General features: G+C 39.7%; 1 protein-coding gene across 4 annotated transcripts in view; it reads right to left on the bottom strand.

The window, feature by feature from the left end:
• Positions 1-2360: 2360 nt before the first annotated feature.
• GDAP2 (ganglioside induced differentiation associated protein 2) overlaps positions 2361-20668 on the bottom strand; it is a 77833-nt gene continuing 59525 nt past the window's right edge. For 3 of the 4 annotated variants that reach the window (XM_081026604.1, XM_081026603.1, XM_081026605.1), the window contains 2 exons: positions 19496-19639; positions 11449-11915 (listed from right to left, as the gene is read on the bottom strand). In XM_081026604.1, the coding sequence (XP_080882730.1) occupies positions 11868-11915; positions 19496-19639 (192 nt within the window). In that variant the 3' untranslated portion in view covers positions 11449-11867. Of the gene's footprint in view, positions 5200-11448; positions 11916-19495; positions 19640-20668 lie in introns of those variants that run through there. The other variant, XR_013991779.1, reaches the window with a different exon arrangement.

Genomic DNA, 20668 nt, shown 5'->3' with positions numbered 1-20668 from the left:
TCCTCTCATTAGGACTGTGTTGGATTTATCGGCCTTACAGAACTGATGAATTATTTAAAACCGGGAGTTGGCAAACGACGGCCCTCGGCCTGTTTTTATGTGGCCCTCGAGCTTAGTGCGGTTCTACATTTGGAGACAGCTGGAAACAGAGAAAGTGTTCTGTTATCCTTGAAAACTATTTGAAATTTAAATTCCAGTCTCCTTAGATCAAGTCTTATTGGAACACAGGCACACCCATTTGCTCGAGCATTGCCTATGGCTGCTGCAGTGTAGTTTGCTACTTGTGACAAGAGACCATATGGCCTGAAAAGCCTAAAATATTTACTATCTGTCCCGCAACCAAAAAAATTTGCCACCCCTGATCCAAAATGTGATTTTCTCTTGAAGGAAAGACATACTGAATACAATCATACATCTTCTGAGTTGGTAGTATGTCATCATTTAAAATCTGATATTGCTCATTTAAAATCTGATAAGCCTGCAAAGTGAGACACTTTGATCATAATAACTAGCATATTTAAATAAGACAATAGCCAATATTTACAAGGCTTTTAGAAGTATTAAGTCATTTGATCCCCACAACTCTAAGAGGTAAACACTCTTCATCTACTCTCTTTCCCTGAAAATAAGACCTAGCTGGACAATCAGTTCTAATGTGTCTTTTGGAGCAAAAATTAATATGACTCGATATTATATTATTATATTATATATTATATGACCTTATTTTACTTATTTTACCATAAGTAAAATAAGACTGGGTCTTATATTAAGTTTTGCTTCAAAAGACGCATTAGAGGTGATTGTCTGGCTAGGTCTTATTTTTGAGGAAACATGGTATAAGAGAACTGAAATTCGTCTAAGTTTAAATGTGTCCAAGGTCACAAAGCTAGTAAATGGCTGAACTGTGATTTGAATCGAAGCCCGTGCTTCTATATACAAGTTCAAGGCTATAGAATGGGTAACCCAACGGTCAGGTAAGAAGCTTTGCATTAAGTAGATTTACCCAAGCTTCTCTGCCTTTCCAAAGCCTATTTTCTGATACCACCTGATGGTTAGTTTCTTCTCTGAGATTCCTTTTTTCCTTCTGTAAAGTGAGGAAAATACCTAGCTTGCAAAGTTATCGTAAGGAATAGAGATACTATCTTCACAATGCCCAGTATCCTGTACAATAGTTGCTATTGCTTCATTACTATTTCGTAGGAAACATTTTCATAAGATGTCTGCATGGCACATCTGCTAAGGCAACTGGGACAGGGGAGGTGACAGCTACAGGAGAGAAAAAGACAGTTAAATATGTCCCCGAGTTCCTGAAAGGCCTAGCCATCAGCCCCAGGCTGCCTGTTGCCTAAATGAGGCAGCTTCTCCTCCTGGAGAGGGTTTCTGCACCTTTGGTGAAGGGAAGGCGTGATAAACGCTGCTGCAGTTGGGACGAGGGGTTGGTAATCTGCCCTAGAAAGTCAGTTCTTGACAGCTGGTGGACAGCACTGGCTTTTGCACCAAGTGTGGGCCCTGCAGGGAGAATCAACATCAAAGTGAGAAGAAACGGCTACGGCGCAGGGACAGGAGAGGCAGCTGTGATGGAAGGGAAAGGAAGTAGTTAGAAATTATACTCCAGAATTCTCTTTTTTGCAGGAAGGCAGTTGGGGAGATGGGGGCACAGGAAAGTACTCTGCAGCTACTCGGAAGCCCTAGGTTGGTGACCACGGAAAATGCCTCAGGGTTTGTTGTTCCTGATGAACAGGTATTCATTCCTGTCCCAGTTTGGGCTGGGCACCATGCCACGTGCTGCGGCCTTATTTTCTCGAGTGATGTTCGCAGCCATCCTGTGAAGTAAATATTGCTGCCCATGTTTTATCAATGTGAAAAATGGAAGCATAGGAGGCTAAGAGGTTCTGAACCCAGAGCAGCACTGCCAGTGAGCATCTGTCAGGATACGAAGCCATGCTTTTGACACCTTTCCACTGCCCTCTGAATTACTCTCAGCTGCCACCCATGGCTAGTGGCTTATGTGGGTATTAACTTAGTCAATAAATACTTATTGACACACTGTTTTACCAGTGAGTGCAAGGTGGAGAAGTGTCTTCGAGGGAAGACACACTGCAGGGAAACCCAAACAGAGGAGGGAGGGAGGAGAGGCGGGAAGGGGAGTGACTGTTACTGGGAATGGTGTTTCCTGTTGAAAGGTCCTAAAAGTAGACAGTGGTGATGGTTGTACAACTCTGTGTGTATACTACAAACACTGGATGGATTTTTATGACATGTAACTGAAATCTCAACAAAGCCGCTACGCAAATGGAAAATCAAAATGAATACCCGCAAAGAGAATTATACTCCGCAAGATTAAGAATAGAAATAGGCATATGTCAGGAGTGTTTATATTGAAAAGAACATAATGTAGGATGGTAATTTGATTTGGGTACAAGTCATGATAAATTCTTAGAAGCATAAAAACAAAACAAGTAAACCCGAGATGCAGAGTTGTCTTACATTACACTGTGCCAGTCTACTATTGTGAACTCAAAAATGGGATTCTTGCCTTTTCCCACTTGTGTGTAACTCTCATGGGGCTTATGTGAGGCTTCAAACTGCATTTGCTAGGATGCCTTTTTCCATACCACCCAGATGGATTCAGCAGGAAACTGTCAGCACCCCTGACTTCCGGTCTTGTACTAAACTGCGATCCAAAGAAAACACCTGTGAGGCATGTCTGGGCTTCACCGTCTGACACTCAGCTGACTTCTCTGCAGATTGGGAAGCAGGGTCTGACGCATAGGTGAGTATACAAAGTTTGACTTAGATGGAAATAGAAAAGCGTTCCCTCAGTTGGAAAAGCTCCCGCTGATTCACGATTCTAACCAGCCGATGGTATAACTGAACAATTCAGGCTCCAGTCTGTGCCTTCTTCTTCCTCGAACTCAGATGCGAAGGATGCTGGATTTGCCCCTTTCCTTGAAGGAAGGCCACAAGAATAAGGCCTTTCAATTTCTTTCCCAATTTGAAAGAATTGGATGAGCCTGAAGTAAACCACCCGGGACATCTTCATTCAACTGGAAATCTAAAATTACAATTTAAGAGAAAGAGGCAAAAGGCAAGTAAGCTGATACTAACAACTCAACTGCCTTAAAGATACTCTGAAGCCCTGGATTGCATCGTAGGACAGGACAGAGTCAGACGCACCTCTGAGAACTTTCTATACCAACCACATAGGACGAAGAGAAACAGTGTGAAAAGGACAAGTAGGAGGCACCGAATGATTCACATAAACCTTTACGTAAACCAAAAAGTAACTTTAATGTGCATATATTATACTCACTGAATGAGGCAGAGATGATAGCACTAAAACACACCTCCCCAAAGGTGGAAGACCAGGTTATTTTCTGGTTGGACAAAAATCATTTGATCTAAACTATCTCGTTTCGGCTATTTCATTTAATATAGGGTTACCATATGCTATAACTGAAGTCCCCTGAGTAGTTAGTGTCTCTCAGGGTTCAGCAAATCAGAGGATTGTTTCCGTGTATACTTTTATGTTCATAACTTGATAATTCCCTGATTGACACGATGGCTGCTGTCTATATTGGGTCTTACTAGGACAAACACCATTCATTGGCTTTGGTGAAGTTTATTCTGCTGTGCTTACTCATTTCTAAGGAACAGAGACTTCAGCCATTTGAATAAAAAACCCACCATTTCAAAGGGCTGAAAGTCCTTCATGTGACATAAATAAGGGCTGAAAGAGGACGAGTTCACATAGTTACAGTTTAAAAGGCTGTATTTTCCTAGTTTTAAAAGTAAATACTTAGCATGTGACAATAGCCAGTGCTTACCAAGCGCCAGATGTTATTTACCTTTTGTGTACATTATCTCTAGAGAGATACCCCGATATCCAATACCCCGCCTTCCCGATTTTGCAGACGAAGAAGTGAAGGGACAGAAAGATTGTGCAATCTGGCTCGCATCGCACTTGTCATTGTCAGCTCCAGGATTACAGCAGTGACTCTCAAGCCTTATGGATGCCAGTCAGGTGGGAGGGACCTTGATAAAACGCAGGCTGAGTCTGTGGTTCTGGGGTGGGTCCTGGGAGCCTGCATTTCTAGCTGGTCAGTACTCTTGATCCACAGACTTGACTTTACGTAGTAAGGTATCACAAGTCAAGGGCACTTAGATATCCTCTGTGCTCCCTGCTTTAGAGCACGTGCACATCCACTGAGAGGGTTTCTGGAGACCAGTGGCTCCAGTTTACAGGCATGTCCCAGGCTCACCCCTGGGGTTTTGCTCCTGGCAATGCTGTGCTCATGCCAATGCCCCTCTGACGTTTGATGTTATCTCTTGTGGAACATTTCTTTCATTATACAGTCATTTCTTTCTACTTTGCTGGAAACTGTCTTTTATAATTTTGTTTCCAGCACCTGGTAGACTGCCTGGTTCATTCCAGAAAGCTGGGCACCAAATTCCCATCCTTCCCTTCCTGGGCCCGCGGTTAGACCACATACCCTGGCCTCCCAGCCTTGTAGTTAGGGGCATCCGATGGTTGAGTTCCAAATAGTGGAATCAGTGGGAGTGGCATGTGCACCAATCATGTGGTAGTCACACTGGCATAAAAACTGTGTGCAGTCCTCCATGCTCTCTCCCCATTTGCCAGCTTAAAGCAGAAAAGCACACATCCTTCCGAAGCCACAAGATGGTGGAGCCACGAAACTGAAGGCACTTAGGTCTCTGAATCAGGGCTTGGAGATGAGCTTCTGGCTCATCAGTGGCTTCTGTTTAGACTTCATGTGAGGAATCAGTTTCCGTGGCGTTGAAGCCATTTTGCCTTTTCAGTTTATTTGTTACGGCAGCTAGCATCCCTTTAACTAACCACTGTACACAGATCCTCAGTGACTACTTACCAAAGGAGCGGAAGAAGTGTGGACTTTCTTTACACTGTGCTCTCCTCACTGATAAGGAGAAAATTTCTGTGCAATGAAAGTAATGGTCAGAAAAATGAGCTCATGGGTAAGAATTTAGCTTCTCCTGCAGGAACCTCCGGGATTCCCACCCAGCGCCTACCCTGGCACACTCTGGGCACACAGCACAGCACTGCCAAAGTCTGTGCAGCTTTCAGGCGGGGGGAGTTCATCGTATTAACATCAGCGTCTTCCCTGTGTCATTCAGTTTCCAGGAAGGTGGTTTTAGGTGCTGCCTTCTTGTTCAGCGTGGCTGAAAGGAGAAATTTTTATTTAAGAGGTGGGGCAGTGAATGAATAGCTGGGTATAAAAAAAAAACCCCTGAAACCTTTCACTCTGAATTCACATTGACCTCGCATGCCAAATATTTTCACAGTCCCTGAAGGATGACTGACACCCTCTGCTGCTAATTCCTGAACTCTGATCCTCCCTTGGAACTTGGCTGAGCAAGTGCAACTTAAAAAAATAAATGATAAAGAATAAATGATAAAGAATTTTTTTAAAAAAGAACAACAAACCTTCTTTAGAAGGTATCAGAGGGAATTCAGAGTCAAGCAACTATGCAAATGTAGTTAAAACAAAGAATTCAGTTTTTTCAAATATGTTTCACAGGTTAAAATTAAGATGTTTGCATATTATTTCTCAAAACTGCCCAGGAATACCAGGATAATACTAGGAGGGGGGATATTCCTTTTCTGCAAAAAAAGCTATACCAAGATTCAGGGAGAAACTTGTGTTATCGTTAGTTACAGATCGTAAATATTCAAGACAACGTACAAGCTGAGTCTAGTAGCCCTAATATCCCTTTACTGGACCCCAAGCTAGCATGACAACCTTTAAATTAAATTTATATTTATTTTGTGTCAGTCTGATTATTAGCACATCACACAATTGTTAAAAGAAACCTCAGCCATTCCTCTTCCAGAGAAACATTAATTTTGTAACAAATAATTCTGAGAAATATAATTTAAGATCAGAAAACTTATAAGCAATGTACAATGACAGTCTATATGAAATTCCTTTTCATGAGCATGAGCTTTGGAGTCAGACTTGGATTTGAATCTTGATTCTAAGGCTCAATATATAAGATATGGTCTCTAAGGAGCTTAGCAATGTCAAAGGCACACAGTCTTCAAATGTTCGTTATTTCCAATCAAAGCAATGGTGGCTTTTATGTATAAACACTATGCATACTTTATGAACATTATTTATTGCATTTATTTCTCTTAATTATTCAATGAGTATTATTATTCCTGCTTAACATATGAAAACACTGAGTTTCAGAAAAGGTTGAGACATGTCCAAGGTCTGAACCCAGGTGTGTCAGAAGCCAAAGCACCAATGCTACTACCATTAAAAATTCCTGTGGTGAGATAGAGAGGGAGAGAGGGAGGTGGGGAGAGAGGGAAGGATCAATGGATGGACAGAGTAGGCGAGTGTGTATGTGTGTGTGTGTATGTTTGGGGAGAGGGGAATCTATGAGTTTATTATGAGAATTAGACATTTTTCATGTTAGTAAAAATTTTTTAAATAATTAATATTCATGTTCTGAATTATCTGGATAACTGCCTTAAAACCAAGTATTAACAGAACATTTCAGTGGCTAGGTCCGCATTTGTATTTACTTGCATGTGAGAGCTGGATTCTGCTTTACTTGGTGAAGGCTTATGGAGAACAGAGGCTGACTTCATAGGAAAGTGATGCACTGAAGCTAGATGAAGACCAAATAACATCACTCTGTGCTAAACAAATGAAAGTCACAGTCTGAACAGAGGAAAGTAGTGGGAGAATTGAGTCACCATGGTGGTACGTGCGTGCTGAACTCAAAAGAACTTGTACTAAAGCACTCAGTTCCATAATCACATTATAAGTGACAGCAAAATATCATCCATCATCCATCATATTTAATTAATGTCATTTAATGTTTTATTAGTTTTATAGTTTTGCTTGTGTCTGAACTGTCAACTTGGGGTTTTGTATAAGCAAAAGCTACAAGCAGAAGGCATTTATACATGGCTTTATGTTTATACATGCTTAGATAACATTATAATAAATAAAGTAAGAACGGAGGAGCTAAGAAAATTTTTCCTTATTGAAAGGGGATGTGCATTATGGAAGTCTGAGAAACACTGCCCTATACTATACACTGCGTGTGTGGGGCTTCGGCAGGTCACTCAACCTCTCTCCATCACCACCGACCTCACAGGATTTGCAGGAGGATTAAATGAGATGACGAATGTCCAGGCCACAGAAGGAAGTACAATGATAGATCTGTCTCCTTTTTCTGAAATGGAAAACACGGAACCTAAATACAATCTAGGCTCTTGTACTCTACGTGTGGTCTTGGGACCAGGAGTATTGATTTCATCCAAGAGCTTGTTGGAAACTGACCATCCCAGGCCGCACCCCAGACCTACTATGTCGGAATCTGCATTGTAACATATTCCCAGCTGACATATTCAACTTTGAGAAGCACTAGTCTACATCTTCATAGAGAAGATTGACAGTAAAAGTCACTGAACTTTTTTACTACTCTGTAGGTTAACTTTGGTGGCTAGAGAAATGCCAGGCATAAATGGCCAAAAACGACCATCCTCCCTTAGGATTTCATACACACATGGCCATTTTACTATTGGTTCTTCAAAGGCTGTCTTTGTACAGAGTGGGACGCTCTTCAAAAAGGGATCTTTCAGTTCAGAAAGACTAACGTATATTTTCAAATGTGAGATATTCATAAAAGCTCTCGGAATTTTGAATAAATAAATCTTAAGATCATGTTGATCAAAACATTTTTCGGTTTCCTTTGCCCAAGAACAACTGAAATCACTTACATCTAGTAAGCTCTTATTTAAATATTTTGTCTGTTCTGACAAAGTCCTGGTTCAGATTTTGACTGTGTGCTTCCACTAATGAAACATTACAAAAAAATGTGTGTGTGTACCTAAAAGGTATTAGTTTTAACTGTTAAGCAAAAACATTAGATCACATTCAGCAGTTATGATTTTGTTAGTGTAATTAACCTAGAGGATATCTACCCTTTCTTCTTGAAATCAGTGGCCCTATACATTTAAGGTGTACTGTACTTAAGATTTAAAGATACTGTTCTTGGAAGCATACAAAACATAGTTAGCAACTAATATCCAAGAGATCCACTAATATCTAAAATGACCTTGGTACCATATATTAAAGGGCTGTTTTGGTAGAATCAAAGGTTGAACTATGTTCTATTTTCTCCGCATGTAGGCCATAGAAATCACATTCAGAGAATGGAAAGCAAAACATAGTGTGTGCATGCATGCATGCGTGTGTGTGTGTGTGTGTGTGTGTGTGTGTGTGTATGTACGCATGCATATGTATGTATGACTGCTTAGGCTTCCCTACTAGGCAATCCTTATAATCTCTGGGTTTTTGATATGACCTAGGTTACAGGAAGAACCTTTCTTCATTCTTCATGGTCTCAGGCAATCGCAAACAAAGAGTCGATCATATACCATAAGGTATATCAATGCTAGTACGGCTAAAACACTCCAGTGCCTGTTAATTATTATGACCACAATTTAAGAGAACCATAATCTGAAATTCACCAGCTAACTCCAATTTTAGAGGTTGACATGCTACCTTGTAGTCCTTTTGATCCTTAACACAATCAATCCACTATTCCTAGAATCACACAATTCTTCTCTTTCCAGTACTCCAAATTCTAATCATTTATGTTCTATATTAAGCGATTTAAACTCTATATACATATATGCACAATATATCAAGGGAAATACAAAAAGTGGCTTTTGGTTTCTACTGAAACTACATTTTATCTCTTCTTAACCGTTGCAAAGAAAAGATTAAACCACGACCTACAGTTTAAATTCATTAAATAACATGTAAACAAATAGAAAACAGGTAGAAATAGGCTAACTGTTTTTTTCTTTTTACTAAAGGGATCATTCTCATCCCTCTTTAGAAATAGGAAATATTTTAATCCATTTACACTTCAGATATTTGATAAAAGAAATCTACATCCATTTTTCCTACCAAAAATACTCTGAAAATCCTGTTGATTACTCTCAAACTACTATATTTGGATTCCTTAAAAAAATAAATATAACAGAGCACCAGCCAATGAAATGCAATATATATATATAAAAAAATCTTTTAAACTATCTACTTTTTTGGCCTCTAAACCTTAAGAGTCTAATAGAGACTGAGCTTTTTTCAAGAGGTTATTTTTGCCATCAAGAAACTTGGATGTAGATGAGTTAAGAATCCAAATATATGTTGAAGCAGGAAACGTACTTGTTTTAAAAATCACATTATGCCTTGCACGAAATAGTGAATTAACTTAATATTTTTAAGTTGTTTCTGCCTCGTTCAACTAGCATTTGGCATGAACAAAGTTTAATTGAATAAGGTCTTGGTAGTGCTTCTAATTAACATCAGATGCTAGTGGTCATTTCCACCCAGCACCCTTTCATTCTCTAATGCATCCTTGAAAATAGCATGTGTTTCCTAGGCTATCCTTGACAAAGGCAGATGTGTACTAAACTTTAATCAATTGAATATCATGGTCACCATGCTCCACTCCTTGGATTTAGTATGTTGAGAAACAACTTATGTATGTAACACTTTAGACAGCTATAAAAGCATGAACTTGGTCCTGTACCAAATTCAGTTTCAATGACAAGAGCAGCCCTTATCTTCAGTCTCTATTAAATTATGAGATGCAGTAGATATGTATGTAGTCCCTATGCCACCTTTGTACCCTAGGACACCTACTGAACTAGAATCTCAGTATATGCAGAATCTTGCTTGTGTCACTAAATATTAATATGCTGGTACACATACAGCAAAGGGACATCCTTTCAAAATTATTGCCTTTAAGAAATTGTACATATAAATTTGCTTCCTTCCAAATGGCAAAGTAACTTGCAGCCTTGGTTATCTATAGAGGAAATGATTCAGGCCAGACACCAATCTGAGGTAGCCAAGTCCAGCTTGGACAAAGAAAAGTTGGCATATTTTTTTTTTAACACTGATTCTAGTGAAAAGATGCCTCAAACATGATCTACACAATTGACAAGAGAAGATGAAGCTAATTTTTCAGATTTTTAAGGCTCAAGGGGTTAATGGATTCCTATTTGAGAGGAAGCTTAATACCAGACATCTGATTGGCTGTCTGGACCAGATGATCTAGGGAACGTAACAGGAAATCCTTAACAAATAAGTACGTCTAAGGAACAAGGGTTTTTGATTTCCCACAGAAAGCAAACGTGCCCATTACATGCAAAAGATGAGAGCTTATCTAAGAAAGGTAAAGCCCCTTCTTGTTTCTATGGGAAAATATAAGATGGGCTTACCACAATAATAGGGGGATCTGTCTATCATCAAGAAAGAGAAGTATGTGTGTTTTACGTCCACTGAAGAAGTAATGTGAGCATTTGGGACCTTAGAAGCACCAATCCCGAGTGCTTCAGAATAGAGAGTTCTACCTTTTCTTGTCCAAAATGCCAATGTACACGATGGGGTGAGGGAGATGGGGGGGTGGGATGGGATGCAGGAATCCAAAGGAGTATGAAGACACCCAGATGGAAATGATAATGGTTTGATCTTAACTCAAGAAGAAATGTTTAAAATGGCTAACAGATGCCTTTTGTTAAAGTGTAGCACAGGGGGAGGAGTAGGTCGCAAGAATTTTGGACAAAGAGGGAAGGAGGTCCTCAGGGTTGGGATTTTAAACTAGCAACTCTTGTCCCAAGAAGAGGAAAATCACTCAAAAAGGTGCCAAGGACAAGAGGAGTGGTTTGCAGCCCTCCCTCCAGTCTATTTACTATCATTTAAAAACTAATTGAAGACACTGCACCATGCCAACTCCCCTAGCATTTTTTGCATCCAAAGACATCAAAAGCCATTTCTAAAAGTTATCCTCATGATACCTCTGTGAGGTAGGTAACAGACTTCTAATTTTTATTCACAAGCAAGCTAAGGCACAAATCGAGCCTGAGTGACAAAAGTGGTCTGGAACTGGGTGCACTGCAACACACTCCTTCCATACTGACTAGGCAACTCAAGAGACACCGCTAGAGGGACTGGCACTGAGAGCCAAACAAAATCACTGATGGTTCTGGGAAGATAGCACAGCCTCAGAGGGCTCACTGATGGAGGCTCAGGAGACACCCTTCATTTCAGAGAACTAACCTGCACAGCCCTTTGGGATAAGGAGACCGCATCACCCATGATTATAGGAAAAAGGCTGCAGGCACCATCTTCTTATTTTTCCCCACTGTTGAGACTAGAACAATCTTAACATATCCTATGCTCCCAGGAACTTTAGTTCTTACATCTTTGTCTTAACTGGTGCAGTAACATTCTAAGACCTGTATTTTGCTAATGATTTTGATGTTTTTGATCAGATACATTTCCACATTCTTGGTCCCAGGCAATTCTGTTATCATAACCAAATTATCTGTATAAAATGTAATGCCAGGATCTGAAGCAAATAATGCATCCGGTCAGCATACATTGGTTCTATATATTTTGAGAAATACTGAAGTACACAAAGGAAGCGTGCAATGTTAAAGAGATGATGGGAACAATATTGGTGGCTTGTCTAATAGGGAATCCAGCGTCCTTCCAGGAAACTGAAAACACTCAAAAGTTGCTCCCCGATTTCTATTAACAATCCTCTAAAAATCCACATTTTCATTTGATACAAATATACAAATTTAAAATAAGAGTGCAGTTCAGAATGGCCTACCATTTTCGGATTGTTTATGTGCCAGAAAATATACAGTCAATAAAAAAATACCAGAGAGGTGGGGACAAAAGGCTCTCTGTATCTGTACAGCAAAAATGAAGATCGCTTCAGTAGGGAGTGATTCGTGGAGAAAGAGGCGTCCTTGGAAACCAGTAGTGCTCAAAGACGGCAGGTCACAAATCTGGTGATGGGGGATAAGATGTATAGTAAGGCCCATTTTCCTATGGAAAGAAAACAAAGACAAGAACACTAAGTCAGACGGTTAGTTGCACTGGGAATATGAAAGAAAGGGATTCAGTTAATGACTTAGCATATGTAAAATGCTCAGCACAGTGCCTTGTCCCGGGTAGGCCCTCGGCCACCAGAGCAGTTCCACTGGAGTCAGTCAGAGCTGGTGGAGAGCAGGCAGAGGTAATCAGGATGATGTTGTTTTTTAATAACATTACTACTTATTGAGTATTTTATATGCCAGAAACTTTATCAGCCTTATTCTTTCTTTTCCCTTTATGTCCTTACATAATATGCCATGAAACAGGTAACATCCTGTGTGTTTTACAGAAGAGGAAACTGAGGCTCATACAGATTGTATACCTCATCCAAAGTCTCCTAGCTAGTAACCAGAAGAGCCTGAATTTAAATCCACATCTATGTGAACATGATGCCCAGATTCTTTTCTGTTTGATTATGTGGTCTCACTGTGTGCTGAATCTTAATACAGAATTATGAAACAAAATGAATGATCATAGAGGAATTTAATAACTGTAACTGTTTTGGCAGAAATAAGTCTTCTCCATAACATGCGTGAGTGGCAAGGCTTATCCCCATTCTAGTTCTCAGGACCTTTAGTTCAAGATCAAGATGGAGAATTAAATGCCAGAACTTTAATGTCAAATGTAGACGGCACCAAATCAGCGTAAGGGGAAATTATTGTTTTGGCTAATTCTATCTTAATAAAAATCAAGACAGTTAACTTTATGCTAGATGGACCCTAGATTACATTTATGAGACCGAGGATTCATTTCTCATCTCTAAGGGAAATACTGCTCTGGAAAATAACCTGGTCTTCAGTACATCTTAAACAGAAAATGTGTAGCATTAATGTAAGATAACAATTAAGGATGGAGAATGAGAGGTAGGATAAAGATAGCGTTGGTTTATGGTATATTTATCTGATAGCTGTTACGGAGCCTTCATCTATCCAGTCTTGAACACAGTAGGCAATTAAATGTGATTGGAGTGACTAAGTGAATCAAAGCCTCTGCTTTTCTGCAGAGCAGATGCTCTGGGGTGGGACCTGATCCTGGGACCATAACCAGGAAAACGAGGATAGCTGGGAAAACTTACTTTCTGATGATAAGTCTGACCAGGCATCAAAAAGATTTTTTAAAAATTTTAGGTAAAAACAAAACCTAGGATTGGTTACATTTGAGAATACTTGAAAAAACTTAATGAAAACTTTTTTTTTTTTTTTTTGTATTTTAGATTTCCTGTCAAGCTCTGTTAATACTAACCACTCCTGTATCCACTATGCCTGGCAGGTATGCTTGAGAAACATGCTGAAGAGATACATCTGTTTTGGAGTTCATCTAAAAAGAAATGACTCACTATCCACCTTTAAGATTTCTCCATTCCATTTCACTACCTTATTTTTCTAGGTTTCTCATATCTACATTAAATTGTGATAAAGGAAGAAGGGTAAAGCTATCCTATATACTTGGAAACAGAGCCTTTTATTAGTCTCAAACTGTGCAAGAGACTGCTAGGCAATTGAATATTTTCCCTATTTCTGGAAACAGTAAGAATGCTGACTTTAGCTCCCTTTCTGAAATGATCTGTTCCATTTTGATCTAGATAAAATTACCTTCTAATTGCCTCCAAAGCTTCTTTTTAATTCCAAACAAACAAAAAAAAACCTTATGTCACTATTCGAGGTCATGTAAGATCCAGATAAACAAAAGCCCACTGAAACTTGCAAACAATCAACACCAGGTCACGCCATAGTAGGATCAAATAAAGGTCCTACTATGGTGGAAGGCACAACTGAACAAGGTAATAAAATTAACCAACTCGATACTCATTTCCTTTCTCTAATCCTAGTTTTTAATCTTCCTAACAAAGGAAAAGGTTCCCTTACAAGGTAATCCCCAGCCACTTACTGGACTTCCATCACAATGCCCCAAGGTCGACACAACCTAATGTGTCACCCACCACCTGCACACACCACGGATCTCTCCCCTCCATGCCCCGCCAATGCTCTTCCTCCAAACTGACACCACCACCACCACCAAGGCTCCCAAAGCAGAAACTTTACAGTCACTGCAGGCCTCTTTCCTTCTTCATCTCCCCAATGGCTACTTTTGTCACCAAACGCTGTGGATTTGACTTCTTAAAATGTCTACTTCTCAATATCCCTAAGAACCTCCAATCCTTGCCATTACCACTATCACTGCCGGCCTCTCATCTCATTTCTCTTCCTGTCTTCTCTAATAGCATCTTACTTCTCCCATCTTTCTCTATGCTGTTTCTGTAGCCATCTTTCCAAGGAGGAGTATAATGGCAGTTCTCTCTTGGAGAACTCGCCCCACCAACTATAAAGCCAAAGAACAGCTGACTGTTGAACAACACGGGTTTGAACTTCATGGATCCACTTAAAACGCAAATTGTTTTTCAATGAAAATACTGGGAAACATAAACTGAGAGCACCAAATGAACAAGACAAACAAATGAAACAAAAACTCATAGACACAGACAATAGTTTAGTGGTTAGCAGAGGGTAAGGGTAGATGAGGGTAAATGGGCTCAAATATATGGTGATGGAAGGAGAACTGACTCTGGGTGGTGAGCACACAATGTGATATACAGATGATGTATTATAGAACTGTACACTTGAAACCTATGTAATTTTAGCAACCACTGTCACCCCCAATAAATTTTAATTAAAAAAATATATTAGAAAAAGTTTTTGAAATTTGCGATAATTTGAAAAACTCGCAGATGAACCAAGTAAGCCTAGAAATATCGAAAAAAAATTATGAAAAAGTTAGGTATGTCATGAATGCATAAAATATATGTAGATACCTGTCTACTTTATCATTCACTACCCTAAAGTACATACAAATCTATTATAAAATGTTAAAATTCATTGAAACTTACATACATGCTTACAGACTATAGGTGACCGCATATGCAATTGAGAGAAATGTACCCAAAAGTAAACATGCAGTATTAAATCATAACTGCATCAAATTAACTATAGTCCATACTACACTACTATAATTTTGTAGCCATCTCCTATTGCTATTGCAGTGATCTCAAGATTGTGAATATTTGCTTAAAACTGTGTGACACGAAGCATCTCTGTGAGAGTAGCCTCTCTCCAATATGTTGCAGTAAAACTTGATTTTTTATGGTTCTTGTGCATTTTTCATGTGTTTAGTACAGTACTGTAAATCTTAAATAACATGGGACCCATATAAAGTGCTACTAGAGATATTGGAAGTGCTCCCAAGAAGCAGAGAAAAGTCATGACATTATAAGAAAAAGCCGAATTGCTTGATATGCACCATTAGATTGAGGTCGGCAGTTGCCCACTATTTCAAGATAAATGAAGCCAGTTTAAGGACCGCTGGGCAAAAAGAAAATTCATGACATGGTTGCTGACGTTACACCAGCAGGTGAGAAAACTGCACTTGTTGAAAAATACCTTTAATCTCTATTGGAAATGCAGCTCTTGTGTGGGTGCAGGATTGCTACAAGGAAGGCATACACACCCACAGACACTAAGAGGATTCGAGAAAAGCAAAATCATCACAGGACAACTTAAAGCCAAAGGAAGGGGAAGCTGGGGGAATTTAATGGCAGCAAAGAACAGTTTGATAATTTTAGAAAGAGGTTTGGCTTAAAAAAAATGTCAAGATGACAGGAGAGGCAGCTTCTGTCCACCACGAGGGAACAGACGAGTTTCCAGACACTAGAGCAAATCACCGAGGAGAAAGGATACCTGCCTGACCAGGTTTCTAATGCAGATGGAAGTGCCCTATTCTGGAAAACAAAATGACACAAAGGACACTTATTAGTGAGTAAGAGAATCGAGCACCAGGACGTCCAGCAGGAAGAGATGGGCTGACTCTACCGTTTTGTGCAAATGCTGTCAGGCTGAGCGTCAGGCCTGCCCTCATCTATAAAGCTGCTAACCCCCGAGCCGTGAAGGGAGAAGATAAACACCAGCTGCCAGGCTTTGGGTTGTACGACAAGAAGGCCCCACGTAGAACACGAGGACCCTTTTTCTTAATTGGTTCATTTCCTCGTCCCTGAAGCCAGAGAGTACCTGGCCAGTCATGCAGTGTCTTTGGAAGTTCTTTTGCTATCGGACAATGGTCCTGGCCACCCAGCACCCCAGGAGCTCAACACCGAAGGTGTGCTAATGGTCTATTTGCCCCCAAACACAACATCTCCTCTTCAGCCTCTAGAGCAGGGGGCAGAAGGGACTGTAAGGCTCCTCACCAATGGTATCTACGGAAAGGACTGTCAACATGATGCAAGAGAACCCTAACAGAGAGGGCATCATGAAAGCCTGGCAGGATGACACCACTGAAGATGCCATCGTTGTTACAGAAAAAGCTGTGAAAGCCATCACGCCCAAAACAATGAATTCCTGCTGCAGAAAACTGTGTCCAGATGCTGTGCATGACTGCACAGGGTTCACGACAGAGCCAATCAAGGAAACCATGAAAGAGAGTGTGGCGAGAGCAGAACAGGGTTGGGGGTGGACGGTTTCAAAGACGGATCTTGGAGAATTTCACACCAGGGGAGTTGACAGGATGACTTGATAGAAATGAGTGCTTCGGAACCAGTGCCAGACGGTGAGGAAGAAGATACAGAGGAAGCAGGGCCAAAAAACAAGTGGACGTGAGACCATCTGGTAGCAGGGTTCCGATGACTTAGGCTGATTTGACTTTTTATGACACGGACCCTTCAATGACATGGGCACTGAAACTAAAGCAAATGGTGGTACCGTTTGGGAACAGTTGTAGATAAACGAAAAAGCCAACAGTCAGACAGAAATTGCAGTGTATTTCTGTAAAGTTACACCGGGAGGAGCTGACTCTCTGGCTTCCCCGCCCGCCCCCTCCACTTTTCGCCGTCACCCCGGAGACAGCGAGACCAACCCATCTTCTTCCTCCAACTTCTCAGCCTGTGCTTCATGAAGACACTGAGGAGGAACTCTTACAATGATCCACTTCTACTTAACTAACAGTAAATACTCATGCCGCACAGTTAATAAACTCATCTGTGGCGTGTCTTCATGTGAAAATCGAATAATTGTGCAGCAAGAACTGTATGACATGTTTTTGTCATCATCATCGTCGCCTAAGCATTCACTGTATAGAACGTTGTGCAAAAAAAAAAACACCAAAAAAAAACACAAACCATCATGAGCAGGACTTGTATGGGAGTGGATAGCCTGTCCTTACATAGGTATAAGGTAAGTGACAGCTAACACAAAATTAACCATGTGTTAGTTTTCGGTTTTATAACTTTGCTGTCAAAGAATTATATTACCATAAGGTACGCCTCTCTCGTAACTGGAGAAACTGCGTATCAGACTACAATCACAGGTAGGTGGTTTTTAAAAAGATGTAACAATGTTTCCAATACTGCATTACGAATATGTATGCCACACAATTTTTATAACCATTCATTAGTGTGTAGGCTAGGCTACCGTGAAGCAATAGTATCGAGACACTAGGCTAACAGAACGCAATCACACTGCTGCTTCTTTGTTATCAATGCATGAATCGTTATACCTGTAAAAAAATATAAATTTCTTTTTCACATTATCTTTTCATTTTGATGTCTAGTGTTAGTAACACGTATAACATCTACAGTGTTTTGTATCATATAAGACAATATTGATTGTAGCTACTGACATGATTCATCTTGTAAACAGACAATGTATACTTATGGTATTGATAATTACAGTATTGTAAATGTATTTTCTCTTCCTTAGGATTTTCTTAACACTTTCTTCCTTCCAGCTTACTTTATTGTAAGACTAGAGTATATAGTACATATTTAAAATATTTCTTAATCGACTATGTGATCTGTAAGGCTTCCAATAAACAGTGAGTTATTAGTAGTTGAGTTTTGGGGGAAATCAAAATTTATACACGATTTGCAACGTATGTGTGTGGGCGGGGGGGTTGGCGCCCCAAACTCCAGTATCGTTCAAGGGTCAATGTACTGCAGATAATATGTAAGCTCTAGTATCTAGTGATGTGCCCTGTGCTTTTCCACGTCATGTCCTGACACCTTCTTTTCTTTCTTTCCCCTTTTTATTCCTCCCTTTGGCTTTTAGACACAGATGGCCTAATATCTCAGTTTTAGAAAGCTCTAGTACAGGTACAGAGAGATGAGCCAACGACCCAAATGTTAGATTATAGGTTATTTAATTTTGATTAATCGTGTTATTAATGAGGCCTGCATTTGATATATAAAATATAACAAAAAATTAAAACAAAAAATAAAACCAGGCTTGAGTGTGGAGTTGATATTAACGAAATCCTGCTTGCTAGGCTTCTAAGTACATAGACAATGTATTGGCTTGAAAAACAGCCCTTTGGGTTTTCTAACCAATGCAACCAAACTTGTATATTTCTACCCCAGAAAATAAATTATAAAGCCAGACACCAGAATTTGAATTGTCACTCCAAATTTTTGGTGTCAAGATGTCTTTTAGTGACTTTCACATTTTCTGCTATCCATTTTTTAAAAATATTAAGAAAAGTGATGGATAGAGTTCAAAAGAGTAACAGGAAGGCCATTTTCTACTCGGGCAATCTGCAGTAAGGATAGAACTGATGTTCTTTTCCCCCTCCCATATAGTCAACAATCTTTGTGTTTATGATCCAGTCTGCTCCACTTCCAAGTCCTCTCTGTGCAAAAGCCAAACATGAAAACTTTATTAGCCACAGAACACATGAAATACTTTGCTCTTCACAGAAAGGAGAACAGAAATGTTAAGAGAGAAAATGTGTTGTGGGATATTTATTTTACTGTATCCATGTGGTACAATAATTCATTCCAAACTTCAGATAACCTTCAAATAAAGTCCCTGATTCATGCAGAAAGACATGTAATCAGCAACAATTAAATGAGGAGACGGATGATCTTCTGGCCAAGCATGTCACTCGCTTTGTGTGTGTGTGTGTGTGTCTACTAAAGATTGTGTGAATAAACACAATGGGAAAGAGCTTTGATGCCCTTCAAGAGTAGCCCTTTATTAGTGTTTAAGTAATAGATTCATAAATGCATCTATAAGCAATAAGACTAATATTAGTGGTTGATGTGCCTGAAAACATGATTCCAACTTTTAGCAAAATGAAACTTCTAGTAGATCCTAAGATAGGCTACCTGGTTTACAATTAATACTGAAAACGGACACTAATAAATTCTCCAGGTTTTATTTCTGTAGAGGAAAAGCCATTCACTCTTAAGGAAATTAGGCAGAGGTATGTCTCAAAGGTGGCAGAAAACTGATCATACAACCAAGGATTAGCTTCAAACCTACAGCAGGAAAATCTCCCATCGCAAGGTTGACTGGGGAAAAAACCCTCTCTGAGGACAAAGTGTTTTCCTGAAGTTACTGTAAGAAAAGCATGCTAAATGACACCATCCAGTTCACTAAAACGCACTAACTGCGTTCACACCATCTTACAATGAAGCGATGTTGTACTCACAAGCACTGCCCGACAGAATGTTAAGATACTGCTCCAGGGAAGGGACGACTGCTGGTACTTACCCTGGCATCGTATTCAAGGACAAAAGGAGGAAAATCGATCTGCTCTGGGGATATGGCAGAGAAGAGCTGGTGGAGGCTGTCCACGTGGTGGATTTTGTCCTTCAGTCCTGAGACAGAAAAGGTGGTAAAAAACCATGTTGATACCTGAGTAATAGAAGAGAAAATATGCCAGAGTAAGAAATACAAACTTGATTTTGAGAATTTATGCTAGATAAAAACTATTTAGAAATCGAAACTGATGTCAGAAAAATCTTGTATTAAATAGTGTTTTTCAAAGTCCAGGTTTCAGTTCATCAATGAATTATGTAATTCGCTCAGTAGATGGTAAGTGGCATTTAAAAAAAGGGACATACTAGAGTAACAATTACTACGGAGTGTAGCAGGATGGGCTTTGTTTCCTGGAGTGTGTGTTTCCGTTATACGTCTGTGTGCTGTGCGTGTTGTGTGTGGTGATGCCGACATACACTTCTCAGTGTGCGTGTGCTCAAAACCGCTTGCATATTTGGTAGAATTGATTCACAGGGACTCTGAAAATGGTCGCTATCTCCAAATTTCACAAACTCTTCTCATTTTTTCAAATGAGATTGAAAAGGAAATCTCTGCCCAAATTTAAGACATTTATTTTTCAGTTAACACTCAACACACAGTCTCTTAGTTAATGATGGTGAATCTCCTGGGTGTGGGGCACCACCTTTGCTCATTTCACTTTGCAACACGCAATCCCTCTATACAAGCTAGTCTGCAAAAGTTGTTGGTTCCAAAATCAGAGAATTCTTGACAGCAGACGGTACTGACATAAACTTGGTAATAGCTAGAATTTACAAATTATTATTGTACCTAAACTAGCAATTCTAATTGGTCATTTTTACCAACAGCTTACACACCAGTTCTGAGGTAGCTATGATAACGCTGTTACCCTCATTTTACATAAATCAGTATTTATACATGTAGAATATACAAGAGGTATAGAGGATAGGAGGAGGCAATCTTTATGCACGAGTCAGATCATAGTAACGTGTGCACATACATTATGTACTAAATAGGGAATTTAATGTTTATATAAAGGAAGGCAACATGTATATCAATTTTCAGTGCACTGGCATAATAACACTCCAAATGGATAACTGTGTACATTATAAATACAAGCCATTTGGGGCACCTGCCACTGATGCT

This window comes from Rhinolophus hipposideros (genome assembly GCF_964194185.1).
Source record: "Rhinolophus hipposideros genome assembly, chromosome: 19".
Classification (NCBI taxonomy): Eukaryota; Metazoa; Chordata; class Mammalia; order Chiroptera; family Rhinolophidae; genus Rhinolophus; species Rhinolophus hipposideros.
Note: the sequence above shows the minus strand (reverse complement) of the source record. Positions and strands in the feature narration are given on the sequence as shown.